At 41.5% G+C, this 16,726-nt stretch overlaps 1 protein-coding gene across 2 annotated transcripts in view; it reads left to right on the top strand.

The window, feature by feature from the left end:
* Positions 1 to 16,726, top strand: part of C2CD2 (C2 calcium dependent domain containing 2) — a 54,138-nt gene that overhangs the window by 29,593 nt on the left and 7,819 nt on the right. For both annotated transcript variants that reach the window (XR_012160807.1, XM_073359954.1), the window contains exons 9-13: positions 2,527 to 2,654; positions 3,366 to 3,537; positions 7,851 to 7,964; positions 12,694 to 12,821; positions 14,041 to 14,353. Coding sequence is in view for 1 of the 2 variants with exons in the window: in XM_073359954.1 (XP_073216055.1) it covers positions 2,527 to 2,654; positions 3,366 to 3,537; positions 7,851 to 7,964; positions 12,694 to 12,821; positions 14,041 to 14,353 (855 nt within the window). In the remaining variant the exon portion in view is untranslated. The remainder of the gene's footprint in view (positions 1 to 2,526; positions 2,655 to 3,365; positions 3,538 to 7,850; positions 7,965 to 12,693; positions 12,822 to 14,040; positions 14,354 to 16,726) is intronic.

A 16,726-nucleotide genomic window follows, 5' to 3' on the forward strand; every position in this document is an offset into this window, starting at 1 on the left:
CCTTTTTTTTTTTTTTTTTTTAATGTTTGTAAGCCCAGTTCTGCTTTAGGGTTTAGCTACTTAAATTAAAGATCAAAGGCTAACTCCAGTGGCAGTTTTAGATGACCTCCTGCTGCAAAGTGGGTATGGGTTTTTCACTGTTTCCTTCTGTCCCCAAACATTGACACGAGGGATGACATTGTGCAAATGCTTTTCCATATTCTTGGGTTTTGCTTTATTCTTTAACAAAGCCCTAAGGCAGGACTGAATGTACAAACCAGACTTGAGTCTGAGTGCTGTCTTGAGCTTGGCTGGTGTTTTTTATGGTTCCACCCTCTAATATTCTCTTGCCTTAGACTTCCCATGTTTAATGTTCCTGAATGGGCTTATGAGACCCACTTTCTGTTTGGTGGGTCAGCAGAACAGTGCTGCACTTCTACACAGAGTGCAAAAGTTTGACTGCTTACCATAGCCCAGAAACAAACTCTTCTGCCACTTGTGTATGGAACTGCTTAACAACTCTGAATAGTCTTGTGTTTATAAAACTTCAAATAAAACTTCTTGTACCAGAGAAAAGAAAAATACATCCATCGCTTCTGAGTGAATGAATAGAAAGAAATCCTGACTTCCTTTCTGCCCCAAACTGGCTGTTTCTAAGCACATAATCCCACTTATGTATAATCAAACTTTGACTATAGGGAATTGTAAACTACTATACCTGATTCTACCATCCCAGCTTAGAGTTCCTTATCCCTACTTACAAGAAAGGATGTTTCTGTTGCAGAGTAACTCTCTACTTGATCAGGAGAAGAGCAGACTTTTTTTTTTCTGCCTCCTACCTATTAACTAAGCCCTTATCCAATATAACTTATGTATGCCATATTTAATAACTTAGAGTGCTATGTTAGTCACACAGAATGTGTTTTGAAATTCAAGGCTGGCAAAAAGGAATTACAAAACTATCATAAAACCATGCAAGGGTGAGTGAGTTTTGAATTTCATTACACTTCTGGTAATTGGGGCTGTTTTTAAAAGCTCTGTTGGGCCACAGATTTTTAAGTGGAAATAAGCCAGTTTTGGGGGAGAAATGGTTGTGTATCAGTAACTTTTTTTTTCTCAGCAAACAAATGTGAGGGGGAAAATAGCCATTGTGTCAAACATTTACAGAGATGTGGAGGATGGAAATGAATGAAATGGCAAAAAAAAAAAAAAAAGTTTCACACCGCTCTAATGTAGAGCCATATTCTAATAACACCTCTCAGTAAGGGGGAAAAGTATGTATTATCACTTACCTACAAAAAATCTGTCCTGCCCGGGTGTCTTTAATAATGGTCTTTCAAGATGTCAACCACTACACATACCATACACCTTTAATGGCACATTTTTATTACTTTATTTGACTTGCTTAAGAGTCTAACAATGAATATAAAATAACAGACTTAAAATTTCTGAAAAAGTAATATTTAGTTGGATATGTGGTGGTGGTGGTTGTTAAATCTTAGTAAGAGGAATGTGGGAAATGCTGGCAGTCATCTAACTTAAATGTAGGTCCATCTATCGTAGAGTTTTATATTGCTGCCTTTTACCATGGCATCTGAGTGCCTTTCATGTAAAATCGATAACAACACTGACGAATAATGGCTCTCCCTTCTCACGGTGAACATTCTGCATGGGCTGGGGCTTATTGGATAGAAGGGGTGTCAGTGTTGTGAGCGTCTTTTATAGTAGACTAATCTAAAAGGGCCTTTCTATGTCAGTTGAAGAAGCTAAGCTCTAGCACAACAGTAAGGAGAATCATAAATGCTTGTCACTCTGAAATATGGAAATCCTGACTTCTTAATACTTAGTGGCGTGAAATCCTGACTCCATTGAAATCGGTGGCAAAACTCCCATAAACATGAAAGGGGATAAGATTTTGCGCATGGACCTGCATAACAAAGCTTTAGCATCGTGTTAATTTTGTTAACAATAGAATTCTTTAACATTAACTATAAGATATCAGAGAGAGAATCTAAACTTGCACTCTAAGACCCACATAAGGAAGTACTCTTAGCTGGCTATGCCAATCCAAAATGAATCCAGGTAGCACCCTCTACGAAATACAAGACAAGGGCAATAGAGGAAAAAATGAAAGAATTCAGCTGGACTGTCTTTTGAACAGTTTAATCAGTGTTCAGAATCTCTAGAGGTTTGTTTATTTTTTTTTCCTCCACGTGTCCAGGATGCAGAGGAAAAGTTATTTTTAAAAAAAAAATAGCTGAACTATTTGTGATTAAGTATCTACCTTCTTTTCTGTCAAGCAGTGTTATAACTATTATAAAAACCTAGCCTTCAAGAACTATAGATCCTTCAAAAATTTTTTCTGCAAATAATCCTGTCTCTTCATAAAGTAAATACCTTATTGTGCTGAAGAGATAATGTCTTGCAATGTTAGGTGCCTCAGCAGTTTGAAGTAGCAATGGCTTCTGCTTTGCGCCTTTTCAAAATAACTTCAAAGATATTAACAGCTCAGACAAGACCTTACTATGTCACTTTCATTTATTTTAGGTTCTTTTTCAGCATGGGCAACTGTACCTTTAGACTTGTTCAGGAAACAGCCTTCTGGACAACAAAGCTTTGCACTGAAGAGCAGGTCCAACAGCCATAGCCCTGTGTTAGGATCGATCAATGCAGAGGTATCACATTCTTAGTTTATGATTAAAAGAAAAGGAGTACTTGTGGCACCTTAGAGACTGCTCAATTTATTTGAGCATAAGCTTTTGTGAGCTACAGCTCACTTCATCGGATGCATACTGTGGAAAGTGTAGAAGATCTTTTTATATACACACAAAGCATGAAAAAATACCTCCTCCCACCCCACTCTCCTACTGGTAATAGCTTATCTAAAGTGATCACTCTCCTTACAATGTGTATGGTCAGATTGTCCATTTTAAGAATACAGGCCCAATACGCTGTTGCCTGCATGTTTTTTAACAATTTACAGAAGTGCCAACTGTGTGTTATGCTACGTAATCAAAATGGTAGTGTTGTGAACTCACTTTGTACTTGTGTAAGTGACTGCATAAGGTGCAGTCAAACAGTGAATCATACCTTACCTACTTAAAGCAAAAGCTGTGACTGTTATGGGCAAAGCTTTAAGGAATAATTTGGGCCTTCTAAGGGCTTGTCTACATGAACACTTAGTTCGTGGCAAGCTGGGGTTTGTCTGCCCCACACTACCCTGGTGTATGCTTAAAGGTCTGTGGGTACCTTGCTAACATGCACTAACAACTCGTCAGTGTGCTTTGATCTAATCTGCTCTACAATTCCAGCTGCTGTTTCAAAGTGGTGTCTCTTTCCTTTCAAGGTGTAATTATTACTTTAATTACCAATTTTTTTCTTTCTAGTTCTCTTATGTGGAACCTAATGAGTCAAAATCCTGGCAAGTTCCTGCTCAGCTTCCTGCCACAAAAATAGAAAAGGAGTGCACTGTAATGCCTTGTGGGACTGTAGTCACTACTGTCACTGCTGTGAAAACCAAACCTCGACTAGAAGGGAAACCTTCTGCACTGAGCCCAGGTGAAGATATCAGTGAAACTTTAAAATGCAAATCCAAGATTGTTTGTTTTGTTTGTTTGTGCTGGTTTTTAGTAGTATAGTTCCAATGGGGGACAGGGAAAGAAAAAAGAACATTGTGTAGATCTATTTAGGTGTGTGGGGGAGGGGTATTTTGGGTTTTTTGTTTTTGTTTTTAGTGTAGTCTTGGATAAAATATTTCTTTTGCGTGAAGCCAGATCCTGCCCCACTGAAGTCAATGAAAGTCTTGCCAATGACTTCAGTGGGAGCAGAATCAGCATCCTGGTAAGTAAGGTGAGAAATGATCATGATTTCCTTTGCTTGGTACTGTGAATGTTAGGTGTCTCTCTTTGGGGGGGGGGGGGGGTGTTGAGTATTCCCTTTGAAAACATGAATCTCCGAGTGGGGTAGAGTAGATAGTATGATGCTGCTATTAATATATAAATCCATTGTATTTGGAGTGTTTCTTGCACCCTGTCAAGGTGATCATCTCTCCGTCTGCCCTTGCAAAAAGATGGCACGTGATCCTCTACAATCACGCAACAAGCTGCTAAAGTAGGCGCTCTTATGACATGTCAGATTTTCTGTATAGAAAACTTGAAAAAAAAAAAAAAAATAGACCAAGTGCAAAAGACACAGGACAGAATTACCAGAGCAGAAATTGAAATTGTGGGGGTACCTTGCTTTAACATCCATAATGCTTTCTTGAAGCTCAGTGTAATTACTTTTGTTGTTGATCGTGGGGGAAGGGAATAAAATGTGGAGTCACCCACTTTTTTCCACCCAGTTTATCCCTCCCACATCCTCATATGCATACGTACCCACAAGAGAGGTTATAAGTTAAATGATAATACCTATATGAAAGGTTTCAGAGTAGCAGCCGTGTTAGTCTGTATTCGCAAAAAGAAAAGGAGGACTTGTGGCACCTTAAAGACTCTCAAAAGCTTATGCTCAAATAAATTGGTTAGCTACAGCTCACTTCATAGCTTTAAAACTATTAACTTCTGACTTCTTTATTTCTTGATCTGTTTATCTCCTCTGCCCCCAACTCTTTAGTATGGATTGGTGTTGTTCTAAGCTATCATTCACACCTGAAGGGGATCCTCCTTATTAAACAGTTTGATTATGTGGTGCCGCTTCCCAGGGGTAACCTGAGGTTGAGAGACACCTCGCTACCCCCTGCCTTTAGCATGAAGAAGCCTTGTCTGTGCCTGGCTGGGGTCAGCTTCCTAACTCTGCTGGCCACGGGCAACATAAGCCGTCCCCTCTAGGCCTCACAGGCACCGCTGGTACTCTGCTGATCAGGGATTGGACTGTGCCTATCGCTAAACCCTCTGAGCATCTCCCTGGAGCGGCCAGCCCCTGGTCCACTGGTTGCTTGCAGTATGCACAAATTCGTTTCTCCCAAAAAAGCAGTATATGCCATCTTACCACTTCCACCTCAGATCACCGCTCTGCCAAACACACAGCACTTAGGTTTATGCTGAGATCATATCTATCTAAGTTTATTTAACCAAGTATAGAGATTCAGGTAGTAGCAAAGAGAAGTATTATAAACAAATGATTACATATAAAATAGAATCATAACTCTCTCTCAGTTTGGAGACGGGACTTATTTAACAAGATCCTCTCATGTCTAATAATAAAGTATTGCTCATCCAAAATCCGTGCAGCACTTTACAGCCAGACAGGCTTTGACTGACTCTTCTTTCATGAGACCTGTATGCTGTCAGTTTGCCGTCTACCTGAAGAATGTGGTGTGTGTTTTTGCACTCCAAGGGCTTGTTCCTGTACAGTGCTCATGCAGCTGCGCCACTGTAACGCTTTAACGAAGATGCTACTACACCGCTTGGAGAGCGTCTCCTGTCAGTGGAGTTAATCCACCTCCCTGCGCAGCAGTAGCTGTGTCCGCAGGAGAAGCTCTTCTGTCAGCCTAGCACTGTCTGCATGAGGAGTTAGGTTGATATAACTATATCGCTCAGGGGAGTGGATTCTTCCCGCTTCTGAGTGAGATAGTTGTACCGATGCAGGTCTGTACGTGTAGACCTGGCTCAGGATAAACCAAACCGGTCCTTGGTCTTTATTCATAAACAGGACACCCCCTACTCTTTCTTCCTGTAGATTTCCTCTCTTCAATTTCACAATCACTCAATTTGGACTGAGTCTACAAACAGGCCTACAGCATGAGGCATATGTGACGGGTTGGATCACAGAAACTCCTTTGGGAATGCCACCTGATGTGCCTAGACTAGCTCTGAGCCTGTCTTCCCTGCCAGCTTGGGACTTCAGTCCCTTGCCTGGTTTGAGCCAGACACACTTGCCTGCTGCAAACACAGATCCAAGTCTGAACCATGTCCCCCACAAGCTGCAGGCTTAACTGAAAACAGCTTAAGTGCTCCTATCTCCAGCACTCAGATATCCAACTCCCAACAGGGTCCAAACCCCAAATAAATCTGTTTTACCCTGTATAAAACTTATACAGGGTAAACTCATAAATTGTTCACCGTCTATAACACTGATAGAGAGATATGCACAGCTGTTTGGCCCCCCCAGGTATTAATACATACTCTGGGTTAATTAAGTAAAAATTGATTTTATTAAATACAAAAAGAGACAGAACAAAGTGAATTACCAAGCAAAATAAAATAAAACACGCAAGTCTAAGCCTAATACAGTAAGAAAACTGAATACAGATAAAAATCTCACCCTCAGAGATATTTCAATAAGCTTTTCACAGACTGAACGCCTTCCTAGTCTGGGCACGATCCTTTCCCCTGGTACAGTCCTGGTTCCAGCTCAGGTGGTAGCTAGGGGATTTCTCATGACTGCAGCCTCCTTTGTTCTGTTCCACCCCCTTATATATCTTTTGCATAAGGCGGGAGTCCTTTGTCCCTCTCTGGGTTCCCACCCCTCCTTCTAAATGGAAAAACAACAGGTTAAAGATGGATTCCAGTTCAGGTGACATGATCACAAGTTACTGTAAGACTTCATTGCATACATGTATACAGGAAGACTTACAAGTAAACAGAGCCATCTACAGTCAATTGTCCTGGTTAATGGGAGCCATCAAGATTCCAAACCACCATTAATGGCCCACACTTTGCATAATTATAATATGCCCTCAGTTATATTTCATATTTCTAGTTTCAGATACAAGAATGATGTATACATACAATTAGGATGACCACATTCAGTAGATTATAAGCTTTGTAAAGATACCTTACAAGAGACCTTTTGCATGAAGTATATTCCAGTTATGTTATATTCTCACTCATTAGCATATTTTCATCAAATCATATATAGTGCAACCTCACCGCTTACAATACACAATAGGACAGACAGGGAGGTAGGTGTTAATTACCTCCTGCATGAAGGGAATATTTCTGAGGTATGTCACCTCCTGGTAACCTCCCTTAACTCCAAGACCTGAAAAACATTATTTTCAGTATAAATACATAACTCCTTTAATTATTATCTGCACATACATTTCTCAATGATTATGATGACCAGTGGGCTACCAACTCTTGGTGGAGACCTCACATACCACCCTTCGGTGAATTATTATGCAGATACCCAGCCCAGGGGAATCCCTTTAACACCGTATAATATTCTGCTAGTCAGCACCAAGAGCTCCCTGTGACGCTTACCTTAGGTTAGTTGTTGTTGCTCTCAGAGCACTCAGTAATGTCTACACTTTATTTATAATATTAGACTTTTTGGCTTAGATCACAATGGAAATGAGTTTGGCTTCTGGTGGATGCTTGTCCAAATTACAACACTACCATACAACTTGATGAGACTGCCAGAGTCTGTGCTTAGTACAGACCTGACTGGCTCTTTCTAATCCTGATCGCTATAACTATCTCTAAAGTGGATTGGCAGTGTTGTGGGAGGAAGCTTGTCCAGTGCTGGTCCAGACTGTGCCTTGCTGTAACTAGTGTTGTTAGCCCTTCTGTGACAGGCACAAAGTTTAAAACCCTCTTAAAATTTTGTGTATGTGTAAATGTAGATATGAGTTAGTCGTCAAATCATTGTACAAACTTTTTTTAGTTTTATTTACGTGGCTCTTTTGTCTAGAGTGTTTTAAAATCAAAATTATAAACAGAAAAATGAGCTCATTTTAAGACTGAAGATTTGGCATTTACCAGTGACAGAACTTTTGTTCAGAATTATACTAGACAGGTTTTTTCAAATGCTAATTTGTGTCCGTAAAAGCACTTTTTCAGATGCCCATTATTTTTGTTATACACATTTCTAAAATACTCATCACCAGAGTATCTAGGTAAGAGATAATAAATGAGAAACTTGCTTCTCAGATTCTCCTGTGAAAACGCCAGCTAAAGTGAAGGTGATTGAAAAGGATTTCTCAGTTCAAGCAATCCATTGTCAAGGTGCTCCGGTCAGCAAAGTGTTATCCTCTTCAGATACAGGTAAGAGAGAAACTTCCAGAGCCTGTATCTATATCCCTTTTTCTCTCCTATGCCATAGATTATCCTAAAACATTAAATTAACAGCAGGACCTATGCCTTAATGCCTTCTGGCAGGTATCCTAGCATTTGTTAGCAAATATTACAGTTAGTGTAGAAGTCTGAGTGTAACTAATTCCTAACTTCCTGAAAATCTGCCAAGGAACTGTGCTGTTGGGAGAGAAGGGAAGCCAATGGAGCAGCAGCCAGGTTGGCTCCTCTTTACTTGTCAACTGAATATCTCTTTCCTATGCATCCCTGGGCTCCATGGGATTAGGAAGGTGCAAAGATTCCCTAATCCACAATTCCTAAACTTCTTCCACCGGAGGGGACAGTGCACAAAAGCCCTGTGAGTGGGACTGCTGCTGAGTCCTCCTGTCAGAGGAGGTGCGCTCTCCCTTGTGTCTAAATTAGAGGAAGAGAAAGATGGCCTACGGAAGTCAGAAGATTGGATTCTCTTCTAGCTCTGCCACTGACTCACTTTGTGACCTTAAGCAACTCGTGTATTCTCATTGTGCCTGCTTCTCTACCTTTTGTAAATAACCCAGTAGATAGAAGATGAAGTGTGTTTAAAATACTAGGTAGTGATGGTGGTAGAACCGTTCTTCTTGTATTCACTTTTGGCATGTGGTTACATATGCTTTTTAATCTATTTAAATATAGACCCAAACCTTTCAAGCGTATATAAGTGCAAACACTTTTTCCCCCCCTCCATATTTTGAATCTTCAGTGTCCTTATTTATATGGTCTTGTGGATGTCTTCCTGCAGTCTGAAAATAGTCAAAATGCACTTCAAAGAAAAAAAAAATTCCTTTATCCACAGTCCTTGTCCTTCACTCCTTGTGTCACAGTGAACATCACTCCCTTCTTGGAACTATAGTATCATGGAAATTAATAATTGTAGAGACTCATTATGTCATCTTTAAATGGCACATGCTGTGGAGTTTACTGCTCCTTTGGGGTAGAGATTAGAGCACACGGCACACTCTCTGGAGCCAATTCACACAATTCCTGAGACAGACGGAGGGTTTGCTGGATGATGAAGTTCTGCTGGCCCAAGGATAAAGATCTATGGTAGGTAGGCTGTTGTACATCAATGCAGGGACTGGAGTTCATGCAGATTACTTTAAATATTTTTTTTGTTTGTTTTCGCGTAGGCCTCTTTAAGGTCTATTTGTTTACTTCATTTGTAACATTTAAACCAACCTGATAGCTTTCTTTGACAGGGTAACAAATCTTGTGGATGGGGGAAGCAGTAGGCATGGTATTTATTGACTTTAGTAAGGCTTTTGATACTGTCTCGCATGACCTTCTCATAAACAATCCAGAGAAATACAACCTAGATGGAGCTATTATAAGGTGGGTGAATAAACCATTTCCAGAGAGTAGGTATCATTGGTTCACAGTCAAGCTTGAAGGACATATCGATTGGGGTCTCGCAAGCTGTGTTCCCTCTGAGCTGCGTGGTCGCGTGGCAGTCCAGGAGTGAATTGGGTGCCGCGCACTTGATTAGCAGAACCACACATGTCAGTGTGTGTTCAGGTGCCCCTCCATACTGTTCTGCAGCCGCGTTGCTCCTTCCTCCAGCAGCTCCTGGGACCCTCCTGCTTGCTGTGCAGAACTGGGGAGGGTGGGAGAAGGAGAGGCACTGATGTCAGGGTGTCCACCTCCCCCCGGCCCATTTAGGCCATCTCCACAGAGCAGGGGAGAGGGGACAGGGCACAGGAGCAGTAGAGCTGCTGGCAGCTGCTGTGGTCTGAGCCTTCTAGTGAGTGCCTTAAAGAGACAGTGCGCGCACACACACCCACACAGTCTCTTTCATACTTACCTTCCAACACATACTTTTGTTGTTGTTACTTCTTGGTACTTCCTGAAATGTGCACATATTCTCTGTAATTTTATTCTTTTCGTTTTTTGACTGGTCTGTGCATTTCATAATTTTATTTCTCTCATGCTTAAATTTAATTATTTGAGTAGTAGTGAGTTCTAAAATGCCTAACCTGTCCTGGCTGGAGTAATTATCCCTATGGTAACTTTAAAAAAAAAAAATTATACCTAGGTTTTTTGTTTCTACTGGTGGCGCACATCCGCACATTACCGTGATATTGGTGCACATAACAAAATTCATTCCGCACGTGGATGGAGAAAATAGAGGGAACATTGCCCGCAGGGATCAGTTCTGGGCAGTTCTGTTCAAGATCATCATCAATGATTTCGATAATGGCATAGGAGTACACTTTTATAAAGTTTGCAGATGATATCAAGCTGGGAGTGGTTGCAAGTGCTTTGGAGAATAGGATTAAAATTCAAAATGATCTGGACAAACTGGAGAAATGGTCTGAAGTAAATAGGATGAAATTCAATAAGGACAAATGCAAAGTACTCCACTTAGGAAGGAACAATCAGTTGCACACATACAAAATGGGAAATGACTGCCTAGGAAGGAGAACTGCAGAAAAGGATCTAGGGGTCATAGTGGATCACAAGCTAAATGAGTGAACAATGTAACACTGTTGCAAATAAAGCAAACATCATTCTGGGATGTATTAGCAGGAGTCTTGTAAGCAAGACATGAGAAGTAATTCTTCCGCTCTATTCCACGCTGATTAGGCCTCAACTAGAGTATTGTGTCCAGTTCTGGGAGCCACATTTCAGGAAAGATGTGGACAAATTGGAGAAAGTCCAGAAAAGAGCAAAGAAATGATTAAATGTCTAGAAAACATTGAAAAAATTGGGTTTGTTTAGTGTGGAGAATAGAAGACAGAAGGGACATAAGTTTTCAAGTACATAAACGGTTGTTACAAGGAGGAGGGAGAAAAATTGTTCTCCTTAACTGCTGGGGATAGGACAAGAAGCAATGGGCTTAAATTGCAGTAAGGGCGGTTTAGGTTGGACATTAGGAAAAGCTTGCTAACTGTCAGGGTGGTTAAGCACTGGAATAGATTGCCTAAGGAGGTTGTGGAATCTCCATCACTGGAGATTTTTGAGACCAGGTTAGGCAAACACCTGTTAGGGATGGTCTAGATCAGGGGACCTCAAACTGTAGGGCGCTCTCTCCCCTCCCCCCCAGAGGGTCATGGAGGAACCTTTCGGGGGGGGCCCTGGGCTAGCTCCCATGGGGGGTGGTGAGGGAGCACAGCCAAGCCCTGCTCCATCCCCAGCTCTGCTCTGTCCCCGCTCCAGCCTTGGCCCCTGTCAAGGCTCATTCCCTACTCTGGCACTTCCAGTGCAGAAGGTGGGGGCCTGCAAGGATTCTAAAAATTAATACAAGCCTGGAGTGGAAAGTATTAAACTCCCAAGGTTACAGCTTTTCTCTGACCTTGAGATTGGTAGATGCTGCTACCACTCAAGTGCAGAACCCCTTTGAGAGCCCAGGAAGGCGCACTTGGGAATTACTTCCTGTGGGGGTACCTTCAAACCCCATCCCAAGGGAAGAGCTGAGAAGGGGGGGGCGGGGCGCAAGGGAAATCAGCTGTTCCACCAGCTAATTAAACAATGTGTGCATTAACCTCTTAAGACACAGAAATCCGATTCTGCTCTTAAAGGTAAATTTTATTTTATTTTTTAAAAAAAAGAAGGAAGTACATCTGGTAATTCAGGCTATTGCTAGATCTTAAAAGAGCACTACAAGTATTAAGCACCAAGAATAGCTTTCTTGAGGTCCAGCTTAAAGGTTACCAGCAAAACAAAAGCACTTGGGGTTAGCACAGAGGAATCCACAAGCCATAAAGAAATAAAAGGGATAAACCTAATTGTGTCTTCCTAGACATTTCCTGATCTATTTACATATCTGGGTTTTTAAATGAGTACTTTCTAGATAGGATACTGATGATTTTTTTTTTTCATACCTGGCCCAAGCTTCTTACAGGATAGCTGCTGCCCTGTCCACCTCTCCACTGGAGAACAACCACAGACAGACAAAAGGGGAGTCGTTTTTCAATTTTAAAATGTTCTAGCCTTCCCATTTGCTCTTTTGGCCAGGTGCCCACTCACTGCCTTTTACCTATGCATAGCAGTGAGACTTTACGGGTAGAGCAATTAGAGAACAGCTACTTAACAGGATTTTATAGCTACTAGCTGGCTGGGTGTCCATAAAAGGGAGCTACCTTCCCCCCTCCCCCTCCGCCTTCATTTATCACAGTCCCCGACTGCAGCCCAACCGTGGCTTCCACTCCTGGCCCCAGCCTTGGCCCCTGGCTGTGGCTCCGTTCCTGGTCCCAAACCTGCCCTCAGCCTTGGCCTCCTTACCCTGTCCGTGTCCTGTCCCTGGCTCAAGCGGGGGTAGGGGTGGGGCAACTGTGAAAAGTTTGGGGACCACTGAGCGGGTAATACTTAATCCTGCCATGAGCTCAGGGGACTGGACTAGATGACCCATCAAGGTCCCTTCCAGTTCTATGATTCTATTATTCTATGCCCAGAGAGACTCTGAAGCTTCATGTACAATCTTGGAAGAGTGAATGATATACCTATTCCAGGATACAAAGGAAGGATGTGGGCATGGAATGGAAACTAATAGTAAAATGATCATTTGGCTTATACTTGGTTCATGTGGTGTTTAGTTCCATGATTGCTGTAGATCTGTATATTTTTGTGTTTAAAATTCAAGCTGTCTTCCTTTTCCTCCTCTTACGCTTTGCTCAGCACTTAAACCCTTGCATACTTTTTATCTTAAAGCACTTTCCTTTCTTTTCAGAGCTGCTGGTGTTGAATGGCACTGATCCAGTTGCTGAAGCAGCCATTCGACAGTTAAGTGAGTCTGCAAAGCAGAAGCTGAAATCTCCAAGAAAGAAAAGCACCATTATCATATCAGGAGTGTCCAAGGTAGAGTTCAAAATCACACATGTTTTTAATGCGCGACACTGAAGAGACGCTTTGCTTTGCTGAGTATGATACTTGAACTCGCACTCTACTCTCTCCCATTTGACAGTTTTTGCAGAAGCTGGGTTTTATATCCTTGTTGCTTCAGAAATTAAGTGTTGCAAGTTAAGCCTAAAAGCAGAGAGTTAATCAGACACAATTTAGCCAGATGACTAACTTTACTAGATAGAGGCTGTTCTCTTAGGAGGTGGGGCTGTGGTTGGAGTTGGGGAAGACCTGTCCAGACTCAGCAGCCTGGTGAGAATTCCAGCTGCGAGTCCAAGAGATGGTGTTGGAATTCCTACCAAGCTATAGTCCCTAGACTGAGAATGGGGGCTTCATCTTTCAGACCGAGCTCCCTGTAAAAGAGGTTGTGTTGTTTTTTTTTTGTTTTGTTTTTGGTTTTTTTAAAGCCCCACCACTCTCTCTGGCTGCCGGAAAAGAAAAGAAGCTTTTTGTCTCTTTATGTTCCCTATCCCCATAAAGCCACCTGGCTGCTCTCCCCCAACCCCCATCTTGTTCATTCTCCCTACCGAATAGCTCCAAGGCCTCTGCTGCTTCTCACTTTTCCAAGCTGCCGGGCAGTGAAATTTACTGCTGTTTTGTCATTTTTCACAGCTACTTGAAGGATTCTGAGGAGAAGCAGTGCAAGCTGACATGACCCTTGTCTGTCTGCACTGTGCTGTGTTGGCGTGAAAGCTGGGAGCAGCAGCATTGAAACTGTCTGCAAAATGGGGATGATGGCACTACATAGACTTGCATTTAGCAGACTTTCATAAAGGTTCCTTTGCCACCATAAGGTCCTAAAACCTTGTTTTTTTTCTTTCTTTCTTTTTAACCAAAGTTTAGATTTTTCTGGAAGTTGATACCTTTTTAGTTCCTTCCACACAGATGCTTACTTGCAAAGGAAGGTCTTCTTTGCAGTGATTACTGCAGTGGATTTTTTTTAATTTTTTTTTTTTTTTAAATCAAGCCCAAATCATTTTGTTAAAGCCAAATTTGATTTAGCTCTGTGCTCTGCTAAGAAAAGGAGCAAAGAGAATATGCAATAATGTGGATTTCTGGCAGTATCTGGGCAATGCAGACAGGGTGCAAAGAATGAATAAAACCCTTGTGGAGGAGATTGGTTTGTCCAGCAAATAGTGTCTTTTTTTTTATTTTTTTGTCTCTTTCACTGTGGCAGACCTCCTTATCTCAGGACAGTGAAGCTACACTGATGATGGACTATGCAGCAGCCATGGATGACTCATGTAAAGAGAAGGCTCCTTCCTTGGTGGGGGAGTCTACCACAGAAGTCCCCTCCAATAAAAAACTACCACTATCTGCTTCACAAATGCTACCTGCAACTGACCTAGAGGAAAATAGCCATAATGTGTGGGACTTGGATAACAGCAGCCAACAATGGAACAGCAATGCAATTTTAGACCAGGACTGTGAAGAGATGACCGGGAGTTCATTAAGTGTCTCGGAATCTGGGAGTGTGAAAAAATCTAAAGGTATATGAGCTCTCTTGACACTTGCCTAGAATTGTATCGAAGTACTGATTTCTATAGCTGAACTTCAGTGTCTTTGTCAAGCAGTACTATCAGGTGATTCTTTTCTATTCTTACCTTCTTTTCCCCTCTTAAACTTCAAGTGGATTTGGTGCTGGTAAAAAATGCCTGACTGATAACCCTGAAGAATTAAATCCTCTAGCTAACCACAAAAAATACAGTACAGGCTTCCCCACACTGTGCCCCTCCATCACGATATGGAAAGACTTGTTCCAGGAGAGAGAGGGTAAATTGCTCCAAATCCATTCAGTCATCGGGCTTCTGAGGCGATCAGTGACCAAACTGCGAATCCACTGATGCAAATTCTTTCTGGTAAATTAAGATCAATAGTGAGGGCCCAAATAAAGAGAGAAAACCAGTACAAATCCACAATCACCTCCATCATCCCCTCTGTGCACAACCCCTCCCCTTCCCCCTCCCCTCCCCACAAAAGGAGATTTGTGTCTCTGATTAACTTTTTACTCTTTGTGCATATTAAACTACCCATTGAACAGTTTGTCCCTCTCCCCTCTTGCCTCTTTCAATAATACAAGTGTTTACAAAAGAGAGTGACACACAGGATGTGATTGTTTTCTTTAAATAAGGGACAAATTGTTTTGTTATCACAACTGATACTTGCCTGAGTGTGTCTGCAGGCTGCAAATGACTTGGGCATGTCTTGTGGCTCATTAGATTTTCTTCCTCCCTGTCCTCAAACTAACTTTGGAGACACATTTGAGTCTCACTTCTTCTGTTCTTTGGCTGGTGGGATTTTGAACCTGAAAGAAGCCAGCTGGGAACACTCTGTTCAATGGACTCCACTCACCCACTTGCCTGTTACTAGTGTAGGAGAGAGGCAAGTCTAAGGGCCACTGTCCAGTAGCTGCCAAAGTTCTTATGTATGCCATCCCCCTCAAGACCTCTTCTGCCTTTTTTTTTTTTTAATGGCCTTCATGAATAGTACTGTAAACCCCACCACAAAATTTTTATCTCTCGTGCTTTAAATTCATAATCTCTGCCGTAAAATATACCGTGGATCTTTACGTGCTGAGGTTTCTCTCATTCTGTCGTGATTTTTCCCATCTTGTCTTTCCTGGCAGTCACTTATTGTTAGCAACTTACCTGAAGCTGTCGAGGTAAATGAGCAGTTTGGCAAATGTGTCCATAAGCTGGCCATTAAGAAGTGCATTATAGTTTTGTCTGTGCTTAACTGTCCCATATTTTGAGACCTGAATATTAGGAAATACGTGATTCCAGGGTGGCACTGTCACTAAGCCTCTGGACTGATTTCAACATTTACCTTGGAAAACAGTCTTGTATTTGAGTAGCTGTTTGGGTGGGGTGGCTGTTAAAAATGCAGTTTCATTAAAAACAGACTCTCTTTTCTTTCTCTGTACAAGCTGACTGCTCAGACTTAAATGCTACTCTCTCGTCTATTTTTAAAATAATTGTGTTCACCATCTCCTAACTCTTCAGTAGAAACAGTCTGAGTTCATGATGCAATACAAGAGTGCAAAAAAAACACAATACATCCGGTGTCCGATTCTTACATATTGTGAGGATGTTTGTGTCACATTCCACAAATAGCACAATGTTGTTCTACACAAAAGCCTGTCCAAAAAAAGATATTCACAGTCTAACTGTGGGGCTCTTGTATGTTCTCTGACAGCATCGTGGCTTTTGTGAAGCAAGATAGGAATATTTCCTCCTTCCCTCATCAGCCCCTGGCTAAGTTACGCTAGTACAAGATGTTTGTTTAAAAACTCACATCTGCATTCATTTTGCAGGGGAAGCGTTTGCCAAATGTTCTACTTAACAAAAAAAAATCCTTCAAGTACAATGTTAATGGTTCACAATTTGTACTGTCTTTCATTATTATTTTTGCTCTTGCATGTGTTGCTTTTTACATCTTATTACCTTTCTGACTTCATCTTTCTTACTCATGCCTTTTGTAAACTTAAGAGGACTACTATGCCAACCTGAATTAATTGCCTACACAGTAAGTTATTTTTGTTTTACTTTTATTAAAGAAAATGTAGCTTTACCGAGAGACACTTATTGCAAAAGTGAAGCAAAACTTTCGTTGTTTTCTCACCTATTATCCTCTTCCCTGTGTCAGGGTTGGGTTTTTTTCCCTCTCTCCGCAATGCCTTCATTTATGTAGAGAGTTCTTAGCAGCTTAGTCTGTAGTAGCAAGTCATTCTAATTGTAGGTGTGTTACCGTTACAAATAATTGAATTGGGGCAGGGAAGATTGAAGATAACGGATTGGGGAAACTTGGATAATTACTGCAATTTTCCTGACATCTTGTGATATTTCTATGGCATTCATCCGTGT

Source organism: Lepidochelys kempii, chromosome 1 (genome assembly GCF_965140265.1).
Source record: "Lepidochelys kempii isolate rLepKem1 chromosome 1, rLepKem1.hap2, whole genome shotgun sequence".
Classification (NCBI taxonomy): Eukaryota; Metazoa; Chordata; order Testudines; family Cheloniidae; genus Lepidochelys; species Lepidochelys kempii.